The 12,459-nt window shown below is 41.2% G+C and overlaps 1 protein-coding gene across 4 annotated transcripts in view; it reads right to left on the bottom strand.

The window, feature by feature from the left end:
* Positions 1-6,096: 6,096 nt before the first annotated feature.
* Positions 6,097-12,459, bottom strand: part of ASXL2 (ASXL transcriptional regulator 2) — a 131,179-nt gene continuing 124,816 nt past the window's right edge. For all 4 annotated transcript variants that reach the window (XM_047068681.1, XM_047068682.1, XM_047068683.1 and 1 more), the window contains one exon: positions 6,097-11,770. In XM_047068681.1, the coding sequence (XP_046924637.1) occupies positions 9,299-11,770 (2,472 nt within the window). In that variant the 3' untranslated portion in view covers positions 6,097-9,298. The remainder of the gene's footprint in view (positions 11,771-12,459) is intronic.

Below are 12,459 nucleotides of genomic sequence, written 5' to 3'. Positions count from 1 at the left end.
GGCTCCGAGCCATCAGCCCAGAGCCCGACGCGGGGCTCGAACTCACGGACCGCGAGATCGTGACCTGGCTGAAGTCGGACGCTTAACCGACTGCGCCACCCAGGCGCCCCTCATTTTTAATGAAATCCAATTTATCTTTTGTTGCCTATGCTTTTTCCATATCCCAGAAATCAATGTCAAATCGGATTATAAAGCTTTCTCTTCTTCTGAGGGTTTTATGTTTTTAGCTTTTAGGTCTTATATTGATGTTGAGTTAATTTTTGTATAAGACTTAGGGTAAGGGTCCAATTTTATTCTCTTGCATGTAGGTATCAAGTTTCCCAAAAACATTTATAGAAAAGACTGCCCTTGGGGCGCCTGGGTGGCGCAGTCGGTTAAGTGTCCGACTTCAGCCAGGTCACGATCTCGCGCTCCGTGAGTTCGAGCCCCGCGTCGGGCTCTGGGCTGATGGCTCGGAGCCTGGAGCCTGTTTCCGATTCTGTGTCTCCCTCTCTCTCTGCCCCTCCCCCATTCATGCTCTGTCTCTCTCTGTCCCAAAAATAAATAAACGTTGAAAAAAAAAATTAAAAAAAAAAGAAAAGACTGCCCTTTTTTCATTGACTGGTCTTGTCAAAAATCACTCCATCATATATGTAACGGTTTATTTCTGGGCTCTCTATTCTACTTCATTGGTCTGTATGTCTGTCTTCAAGGTATTTCCACACTATTTGATTACTGTGGCTTTGTAGTACAGGTTTCCTTTTTATTTTTGAAATGCACCACACATTCTCTCTGGCTCACGTTCAGTTCTTTAACACCCTTCAAGTGTTGCCTGGAGACTGGCACTTTCTGTAGTTCCCCAAATTAGCCAGCATCCAGGGAAAATTGCGCAATCAGGTGCAGGAAAAGGAGCAACAGGTGAGTCATTCAACATGGTATTGGGGTTTTTTGGAAAAGAAAAGGCACAGTCACTAAAGTAAAACTGTATGCCTTTATTCAACTTAAATGAGTCGTTAAGATAAAATACAATTTGCCCATGTGCAGAAACATTATACATTCAATTCTGAAGAAGGTAGTTTTATACAACCAATGAAAGGAACAGTCTAAAAGTGAGAGGAATAAAGACGATAGTGAGAGGGAGCTAAAAGACAGAGTTTTATCTGTCAAAGTGCTAAGGCCTATGTGCACAAAGTTTTAAAGTGAACAAGACCAACAGAAGGTCATTTCTTCCATTCGGATTTCTCTTGGTGCTGGTGAAAGTCTTAAGGTGTGATGCAATCACAGAACTAAGATGGGTTTTTTAAAAAAGTAGGTCATAGCACTTACGGCTAAAAGTTTTTAATTTCTAGAGTTTCATTTGTCATGTACTCATGGATTCTACATATTTTGTGAATTCAGTAAGAACTTGGCCTTCAATCAGTAGTTTATTATCAAAGAGCAAATTGTCAGGTCTTTCCCAGCCCAGTACCTATCTCCTTATGCAACAAAGAGGACACCAAAATATGAGACTCTGGAAGAGTTTCATTAATTTAAAGTTTGCGGTAAGTGATTACATATAGGTTCAGCTGAGGTCACCAGAGTCTTCAAATTGCTATTGCCTGAAATCCTAAAATGAGAATTGCTTACTTGGGGTTCAAAGTCCAACTCCATCATGTCCAAGCTCTAGGTATCTGAAAACATCAGACACTGACTCTTAGAAAGAACTGACCCAAGAAAGTAACATTTTTTTGTACCACACTTTCCATAGAAAGGAAATAGGCTGTGTGCAAAATAGTTCTAAAGTATCTTCAAATATTTTGATATCATTTAATGCATTGCTTTCTTATTGGACTAATCTGAATTTTAACTACTTAAAAAGAGGATCCATGATTAAAGTTAGTAAAATTCAATGTTGACTCCAGTTGGCTTAACAGTGTTTATGAGCAACATCTGTGTCATCTAACAGACAGGTGTATAGACCTAAATCCTGATCAGTAGCAAAAGTTGCCACTAGATGATTCAATAGAAAACCATTACTTAGCCTACAAAATGTCTCGAATCAAATGCCATGTTCCAATCATGGCAATGTAACATTATGTGAAACCAAAACCTTAAAAACAAAAAAAAATCATTTTGTAAAAAAGTTAAGAATAACCCCAAGTTTACTTAAACCTATTTTAAACCCAATCTTGGGTTTATCTTTCTTCTCCCCTAGGCATTCTCTGGGTTTTGCGGTCACGATGGAAATCAGTAGGTTTTTTATTTCCCTTTAGCCTCTTTGAGTTTGGAGAACCAGGGACATTGAGTTTGAAGTTATTCTTCAGGGGAGTCCACTGTGTGGTCACAGCCCATCTGCCCAGCTGATCGTCTCTGGCTCTCCATTCAAGGCTCAGTCCCTCCTCCCAGTTTAAGGAAGTCTTTCCAAGGATGCCCTTTATAGGTTAAGACTGAAAGCTCCATGGAGGTATAGAAATTCTTTAGTTTATAAAGTCTCTATAAAAGAAACCAAATCTTTTGTTTAAGGTCACCAAATACTGTGAAAATATAGGATACCCACCCTCCTGCTTCTTGGACAAAGCTGAGACATTTCACAGTGGAATACACCAAATACCTTCTTGACCGAAAGGTGAATCTGGATTATTTTGGCATACAGAATTTGAGTTGCAAATCCAGCAATTCAGGTTAAAGATAAATGGTAAGGAAATTTCAAGAATAAGCACTAACAAAACACAATGATTTATCCTTTAAAAACTTTTTTTTTTTTAAACACCAGACAGTCTCAAAGTAAGAATTGGGAATTTGGGCCGCTAAAAATTTTAGGTCTAGAATCCTGCTGAAGTTTCTTATAACTCAAGTTCTGTGACTTAGAGATGGGGGTGGGGAGGGGAAAGCCAGTTCTACAATATTATAATAAAAAACTTTAAAACACTAATTTTATCCATTTTGGAGAAAAAGCACGGATACAACATTTTTAACAATATAAAATAAAGGGATACATTTCCTTCTCACCAGACTACAAGACGAAAATCAAGATTTAGTTTTAATTCCCTTTAGCTTCCTTTGTGTTTTAACATCAGTGACAGGAAGGCTGCATTATTTACCTAATTGTTATTAGAAAGGGTTAGCTGAGAATAACAGATAGCATCTTTCCTGATGCACTGACCAGAATTAATTGAAAGGGATTCTCTCTTCAACTAAGATGTTACTAAGAAATTTCTTGACGTTTCTATTAAGAATTCTACATCTTCCAATGATTGTTTTCAGGAAATGTAAATTTTATTAACATGGCTCTTCACTTCCACACTGTTATTTCACCTAGGGGGCAATGCCTTTCTTTTCTTTCTTCAGGTCTCGCCACTGTTTCGCTCAGTGCCTCAAATGCTTCACCTCTGTAATTCATTTACACTTAAATTTCCATTATGTCTTGGGAAATATGTAGCACATATTTACTCCTTGAGCCCTTAACTAGACACACGCTGTATGGCTACTACTACTTTAGGAAGACCTTTTGCAATTTACATGGCTGCTTTTGTTTACCCTTGTATAACCAGAACTTCAGTAGTGCTTAGCACATAGTAGGAGCTCCAAGAAATATGTGAATGAGTAACATGATTTGTATACAAAAACAGCTAGAAACAGTATGCAAAATCTTATTTCTAAAGACCACTTTACGGTCAAGTAGTGTCAAAAGCAATGAACACAGGTTTCTAAGGTTGTGATGTAAATAAAGGACAGTTGGGGATTCAAGCTGAAGTTGTGTTCTGGTATATTGCTTTCTCACTCAACTGCAGATCAACTATACATTTAGGCTCCTATGTCATTACCTGAATATGAATTTTACTTTCGGTGAGGTAGGAGGCCCATTTAAGTAATTATATCTACTGGAAATGGGGGGATGGCTTTGTAAAAGGCCATAATGGGCTGGTGTAAACACACTTAATATCTCACCTTCACTCCTATTTATTATATGGGAATTATGAGGATGCAGATATTCCCTGAGACTTCAGAAATTTCCTTTAGAAAAAAGCGCATTTTCAGCAAAGATTTACAGTGCTGTTCTCTTGGATGGGTAAACGATATTCAATGTCTTTGGGCAACGCCAATGTTTGAAATGTCAATTTTTGAAAAATAATAAGGCTGTCTTTTAAAAAGCATTCTACATATCCTTATTAATTTCCAAAATATAAATCTATAAATTATTCATTTTTAAAGAATGGGCTAGATTCCTTTATTTCCAAAGACTATCTAGGTATCATTTTGCTCCTTCAATCGTATCCTAAAACCAAGTATTTGCAACCACAAAATTCTCTTGAACAGGATTGCAGACTATCTGTAGGTATGGGACCATGGGCAGTTAAGCTCTCCTAATATTTGGCTCATTCCGTATTTGCATAGTTACCCTTCCCGACACTGGGCAGTTCAAAACCCAAGTTCTCCTAGCTCTTCTAGCTCTCAAGATCAACCAGCAAGGACCTAAAACTGGTTAGGAAACTCCCTCTCCAGATAAATCAGGAAGGATACAGAACTGCTTAGGAAATTCACTTCTTAGAGAAGAACTGGGAAACAGAAAAAAAGTTTTCAATTACCTTCACGAGATTATTTCTTCACATAGTCCTACTGCTTGTAAGGTGATGGCAGCAAATGTTTGCTAATGAATCATTAACCATTGTTGAGAAAGAAAAACCTATTTTCCCCCTGAGATATTTTCTTACCGTTCTTTGTTACAGAAGCAAACAGTGGGCACACCATGTTTTTGTGTTTGTCTGTTTTGAACATTCCCAGGAACACCAGGTGGTTAAGAGACAGAACAGTTCAAGGGTGAAAACAGAGACAGACAGATAAGGTGAATTTAACATTTTTACTAGAATTCTGAAAGAAATACGCTACCCTGATATGTTTATCACCAAATTCCTCATTTCACTCCTCTATACAATCTGTGGTAATCTTCCAATGATAATATAAGGCAACAGCTGAGGGCCCTTACCCACACCGCTCTCAGATGGATGTCAGACCTCAAGATTCACCAAAAACTCCAAGGTTTTTATTTTCACTTTAATTATCTTTTACTTAATAATAAAATGAAAAATAAGAATATATGAATACATACAATCTATATACATATATTTATTGCAAATACTTAAAATTCTTATGTAAAATGATTTTTCTATATTTGTGAAAAAATATGACTTTTTAAATGGTGTTGACACCAACTTCTCTGTACATACCCTCAATTCCAATGTTAACAATTCCTTTAAAAAGGCAAAAGACACAAAAGTTTAGCATTTACCAAACCAGTCTGTACAAACCTTATAAGCCAGAAGGAAAAAAAATAGCTTGTGGTAAATAAGTTGATTTTCTTTTAAAATAAAAAATAAACTTCAAAACTATTCCCCTTATTGCATTTCTCGGAAATAATCTGAGTGTCTTTAGAGTAACTTCCTTTGTAATAATTTGTGCCTTAACAGTGAGGTCCTACATTAAACATACCATATATGAGAAATTCAAAGTCTTCCACTGTCACTTTTTTACATAGATATTAAAATATATATTACTTAAAATATATTACTGGAAAGCTATTTTTAAAATTGATCTTTAATAGTTGTATCAAATGTAAAGCATTAAAAAAAATAAAGTAACCAAGAATCTATGAAGCTCTTACTTCAACTTTAGGAAATGTTTCACCTATTGTTCCCTTTCAATAGGTATGTAGGTACTGAAACATGGCAGGAAAGATCCCTGCCTATCATCATGTTTCTCAGAGTCTCTTTGGACTATTCTACAAATTGAGCTGAAAGCTACCACTGGCCAAGTTTTTTACTTAGCACGTTGTTATAATGCAATGGGAACTTTTCCCTCCTTGCTGTGAAAGTGAAACCTCTAGGTCACAGAGAAAACCCTGGCGCTGCTCACGGACAGTGAGTTCTAGAAATAAATAGTGGTGTATTGACCAGAGAAGACCCCCTCATTATAACAAATCATTTCACCGAACAGTTCTTTAAGGACTCTAAGGTAGAGAAAGGCAATTAATAAGCAATTAGGATGGTCACTGTCAAGTTATTAATACATGTGAATTTACACCTTCACCCAGAAGGCAACGAGGTCTTCCTTTGGCTATTTATTTAAATCTGAGAGAATTCCTAAAACACATACATCTGGGTGCCTTCCCAGCCCATGCTAGTATGCTTCCCCTACCCCAAGAAAAACGTCCCATTTGCCAGATCTTATTCTTAGAAATGTTACATGGGACATCACATATAGTTTCAATATCTTGAGCACAGGGTTTAAGGAATAGTAGGGCAAACACTCCAGGTTATTTGGCTTTATTTTGTTTAACAGGCTGGAGAATTTTCATGGAAATTTTTTTTTAAGATTCAGGGAGCCTTCTCTACTAGACAACTCAGAACATTCATTAAGTAAGACTGAGATGATTATTGTTAATGCTCTCTCCCCAAGGTGACCTACAAAGGAAGGTATCTGAAGGCTGAGAAGCATACCCTGGAGGTATAAGCATCAGGCACAATGCCTGACTAGTCACTGGAAATAGTGCAACTACATACCACAAAAATAAGCTTAGCACTTATCCACAACCTTTCAGATTGAACTGAAAGGTAAAGCAACTCTGAAAACCTAAGATAAAAACTGCTTCAAAGGTACTGGAGTCCCATGCTCTTAACAACACAAAGATCTTTCTTGTTCCTACTGCTTCATTTTCAAAAGAGTCAGATTGTAATACGGTTGGATTGTTGCTCTTGCTTTTCTGTTCAGCTCTTAAAATGACTTTCTACCTGAAACCACTGTTTTGAAACGAACTGACAAATGGACTGTATTTAATTTACTACCAACCCAAGAGAATCTATTCTCTCATTTTGTCAAGATTGAGGCAGTGTACCTAGACGACAAATTCTGTTTTAGGGACACTTGTAAATGCAAATATTTCATTAGCTGAGTATTATTTGTTAGGAGAATCTGGGGAATCATAATGCTTAGGGCCTATCTGCAAGAGCCTGGTCAAGATGAAGAGGCACAATACGGTCTGCTCTCCAAGTGGACTTGAAAATCCCTGATACGTTTCCTCCTTTCCTGGTTAGTCTGTCCAACCTCAGATTAGGAGAACCATGGAAGAGAGACTTTCTATGACAGCAAAGGCGCAAAGAAGAAAACTCACGTTGATCAATCCAAACTGGTAATTAACGTTCAGCATGGGGTCCGTTCTGAATCACTCAGGCACTTCCAGCGCACAGACCGCCTTCGGTCCTGGCACGGACACGGGGAGTGAAGAAGCTAAGTATGGGGAGTCTAACCCAGCAATAGGTGCTTTGAACTCCCCCCCTTGGACTGTCCAGGGTACTGACAGTCTGGGGAACAGAAGCATGGTTTCTGTTTCCTACTGGATCTTGGCTGGAGAACTTAATCCTTACCCCTGTATCCTTGCAGCCTTCATATTTTTAAGCCACGAAGAAAACGGGAAGTTAGGAGGGCATCCTATTGTCTCAGCTGAAACTGGAACACAGATATTAATCTTGTATTTGCCTTGGGTCGCAAAAAATTAACAAAAACAAAAACTGAAGAATAGTGTAGCAGTAAGTTTCTTATGGGGTTCAAAAGTATTACAAGCATGTATATTATGGGGCAAGGAGGGGAATGGGTAACAGAATGGGGAAGAGTGTTACTGTCTACTTTCTCCTAATCTGGAATGTGACTTAATAAGTTTACACTGTTCTGCATATGGTAAATATCACATCCTGAATACTAAGTACAACCACAAGTGTACTAGGTTGCAATAATATTTTTACTTTATACACTTGAAATTAGGAAACTTAAAATCAATATGCAAAAGATGCACATTGACAACACCCAATTCTTCGATACCAAATTCTGATAAACTGTAGATTTATTCTAATGTTCTTTAACCACGACCTAAATATATGTACTCAAAAACTCTTCAGTCATTAGAGACAAGATTTAAAAGAATAAAAAAGGAAACAAAAAAAGTCAACAAAAACAACAAAACTGTGAAGCTAATTTCTCCTTTCTAGATGTTCCCTTAGCCATTTACTGAGGCCCCTTTACATTAGAAATCTCTAGTGCATAGATACCAGTAATCCAAAATAGAGGACAGGTTTTCTCAAACAGGAAAAGTGTCTAACTTTTACTGTATGCGTGCACACTGTGTTCAGAGTCATATAGAACAAGGTTCTTCCATACTCCTCAGATGCCTGGGAGGTCCAAACAGGCTTAACAGAACGGGCAAATGTGACAGCCAAGGGCTTTTCTTCCTGCAGCGACAGCAGGACTACAGAACATCAGGGAACAGGTTGGGCAAGAAGAGGAAAAGACTACCTTGTTTCTAGTGTTAAAACCGTTTTCCAAAGTTCTGTATGTTCAGTTTAACAATTTCTGCACTTTTACTCCTTTGCCCAACAAAACACATAGTTCAAATCACCCCATCATTAATATTATTTGTTACTTTTGTCCTAGTATTTCCTACCTGTTTGTAAGCTCCATGACTGACAAAGTACTTGGATGTTATTGCCGGAACTGCTGCCCTGCACAGGCGACAGTAACAGCAGGGGCCCGGAGAGGCATCCCCTTTATGGGCCACATTCACAGTCTCAGGGCAGGGTAGTGGGACTTGAGGGCAGGGATCCACAAACTGCAAGCAGAGAGCTTGGCAACAGCACGGGTTTGTGGAAGCCAAGAACCAGGTCAAGAGCTTCTGGAGTCTGAAATACTACCTGTGAAATTAACATCTTATCAAAAATTTGAACTTAAGAAGGTTCTTCCTGTCTAAGATAAAGGGACTGAGCAAACCCTGACTCCAGATTCTGCAAAGGCTGAATAATCCATGTAAAGCCTGCAGTCAGACTGTCATGACATAATCAGCTTGAATGGTCATTTCTCCAGACCATCCCTTCAACTCCTTCCTTTTCCTGGCCACTTAGGAAAGGACAGAAAAGAGACAGCTTCCTGTAACCATGCATGGCATTAAAGTTTTCTCAGAGTCACATGAAGCAGAACATAAATCTGAATTTAAAGTAATACATCATTACCTAAACAGCTGGAAAAACGTTAAAACAAAATGTGACATATTTACATGATTTTGTAAGTGCAAACTTGTCACAAATTCACAAAGTCTTGCTTGACCTAGACTTACTATACAAGGTGCTCTTCCTCTAAAATGTAAGATCTGCACTCTGTATTCCTGATTAAGTAACATTTGTCTCTCAAGACAACTGAAACCTCCTTATTTATTTCTGTGATTCCCAAAGGATGCAAAAAACACATCTCGTCAACCCTTCCCTTCCTGCCTCCTTTACAGCATGTTCTCTTTCTAGTCTCGTTACCGAACGACAAGGCAGGAGACACAAAGTTTAGAGGGGCCGATGCAATCATCGTGGCAGAACGCTCCACACCCCTTGCACATGATCATGGCTTTCAATCGGCAGTAACATTTCGAAGGTGTGTCCTCTATGCTGTTCTCTTCAGGAAAGGCCTGAACAGGAATGGTCTGGCCATGGCTGCTGGGATTCATAGCTTGGCTAGCAGGGATAGTAGTGACAGTCACTGAAAAGGACATGACATCACCTACGTTGCTAGATACTTGGCTACAGTCAGGCATCCCCGGTACAGCAGAGTTAGGGTCCATGTCAGACGAGGTGGAGACATTGATCATGCCTCTGTAGCTTGGCCCAATCTGTGTGGGGCTTCCATATAGCTTTGGGGTTTGCAGTGGTGGAAGGAGGAGAGGCTGATGGGTGGGACTGTCTGCAGTCAGAGGGAGAGCAGAACTGAAAAGCTCAGGGCTGCTACGCATCGTCTTCCCTCTCACTGCATGAGCTATTTGTTTCTGTGCTGCCTGAATAAAATCTCGGGCTAGGGTTTTTTCATCAAATGTTTGGCCTCTAGGGAACAGGTAATTCTCCTTGCTTAAAGTGGTTTGCTCATGCACTGGTGTCTCCGCCTTCACATTCTTTTTTGCTAAACAATCATTGGTGGATGGGGTCTCTCTACTGTGAGGTCCTGAACTTGCTTCACACTTGCCAGAACCCTGGGAAGCCTGGGGCTCCTCCTTCACCATGATGGGTTCTTGCTCATCACCAGTACTTTCCTCATCAGTATCTTCTTCTTTGCCGCTGCTACTATCTCCTGTTGCATTTTTACAGTCTGTATATCCCACTTTCAAGGCCTCAGTGGGGCTACTTAGACAAAAACGGTCTTCAGGGTTTACAGAATGGGTCCTCCTAAAGCTCTCTGAACCCCGGCCATAGGTGGAAATGTTAAGTAAGTAGTGACCTGCCATTGCAGGCTTTGATGTCCTTCTGCCAGCAAAACCCAACATGAACCTCTGGCTTGTGGAGATATCCTCTAACTGGAAACCTGAGTGAGTGAAGCTGAACTGGGAGGGCTGCACAAACGGGAGAACATTCTGCCTCCGAACCCTCTGGATGAGAGTCTGAAGGATCTGATCTTGAGTGGCTTTACTTAGTCCTTCCTGGTATTGGTGTGTGTCAATGCTAGAGTCCCTCAGATCCTTACCTGTCAAGAGTTGGAGGGATCTTGGAACCTGGGGGAGCTGCTTATTTTGCAAGGTTTTACCCAGCGGCTGTAGAGCTGGGCGAGACTGCCTCTCACTAACTTCCTCTCTACTGATCTCTGTTGCGTTGGTGCCTGTGAGGGCTCCTACCCCCGGCTCCTCTCTTGTGGTCAGTGGAACAGTTTTCATTTCAACTTTGGTGAGAGGTTTGGGCAGAATTTGCTCCATGGGAACATCTTTGCCCTGAAGCAGCTGAGTGACCAAAGGATTATTCGCAGGGATACTAGAGCTTGGCCTTGAAATGGGTCCATTCATATTTGAAGAAGTTCCTGGAATTTTAAGGCTAGAAGCTACTGGCAAAGTGCTCGAGGACGGAGCTGATCCGGTAGGTGCTACAGTCACACTGACCTGGGGTACAGGAAGCTTTTCTAAAGTGGCTGCTGTTAATAAAGATGTTAAAGGAGAGGGAGTCATATCCACTGACATACTAGCAGTTGTCTCTGCTGAGGCTGAAGGGTCTGGTATATTCTTACTAGAACCTACTCTGGGCTCAACTGTGCCGTCAGCTGCAAAACGAACAGGCGAAGCACCAGAGAGGAGAGCAGAATCTGTCGGAGCAGAAGGCGCTTTCTCCTGTCTGCAATCGTTGGGCCCTTGTGGGTGGGTAAGAGAGGCCACTGTGGCTGTTGCCCTGGTGGGATTCAGTTTTTCATTACTCAGTTTCCCTACAGCTGGTGGGGATGCGTGAGTGTGGGCTGGTGATGGGACACTTGTGCGTGCTCCACTGATGGCAGGTGTTGGAGGCACTGAGGGGGTTTGCTGTAGTTGTGCTCCAGAGACACTATGAGGCTGAGCCTGGTCTGGGGTCTTGGTCTCAGACTGGGGCTGAGTCTCTGGAACACAGGGTAAAAGCTCTCTCGTACCTCCCCTGCTTCCAGTTCCTGCCAATTCCAGTGCGGGGCCCTTTCCGGGTTCACGGGCTCTGTCTGAGTCTGGACTCCCTCCTCTAGCAGGCTTCCTTTCACCACCCTCTCCTGGACCTTGTCCACCCCCCGGGCCAGGTCCTGGAATGGTCCCTCCAACCGAGGCGGCGGCGGCAGCGGCGGCGGCGGCGGCGGCTGCTGCCCTCTGTGCTTTGACCAGCTGGGCTTTTGCTTTGATGTCTGCAAGAGTTCTGGCTCCTGTTCTGTTAGGACTAGTGATGGAGACTGGAAAACGAGCCCTGGGAGAGACCTGCGATGTAGGAAAAGGCATGGGGGAGATTCTGGAGACAGGTATCTGAAAAAAGGAGGGAGAAAAAGAAAACGCCAGAACTTAGTTTTCACTTACAAGAGTAACAGAACTTCATCAACACTTGAATTTTCCCAGTAGGGTAAACACTGCACAACACCAGTGGCAATGGTGGCAGGTCCATGGCCAAGAGACCAGACTGCGGAGACAGCAACATGATTTCGTCTCCAGGGTCCTTCCACCTCTTAGAGTGGTGCCAAAGTCTCTCCTCCCCCGACATCCTGTCCACCCCAAATCCCCATACCGCTTTTCCCAACACAACTCCCTCCTAATGGCATCACTACTCACAACTGCTTATTATTTACGATACAGACCTTTCTACGGTATTTGCGCTTTCAAAAGTGTGTGTGTGAGAAGCATACCACTGTCTTTGTCTTCCTAGCTCTCCTTCCAAGGTCCAAGGAAAAATTCTTGCTCTCTTCTGCTCTACACACATACACCCATGCACACTTAAGCATATAGGCTGAATTATCTCAATGACAGAGGCTTCTAGATAGCACTGGAAGACAGAGACAGTGTGTAATCCACAGACACACCCCACTCTGCCCATCCCATGAGGAAGGATGCACATAATATATATGTTTGCTATAGTCATTCTCCTCCCTGGCTGGCTTAATAGTTACTTGGGGAGCTTTTTAAACTTACTTGGGGAGCTTTTTAAAACTATATGCGCTCTG

Source organism: Lynx rufus, unplaced genomic scaffold (genome assembly GCF_022079265.1).
Source record: "Lynx rufus isolate CCGP_SWC_20201006 ecotype Redwood Valley unplaced genomic scaffold, mLynRuf1.p SCAF_8, whole genome shotgun sequence".
Lineage (NCBI taxonomy): Eukaryota > Metazoa > Chordata > Mammalia > Carnivora > Felidae > Lynx > Lynx rufus.
The sequence above is the reverse complement of the archived record's forward strand: the minus strand, read 5'-3'. Positions and strand labels throughout refer to the sequence as shown.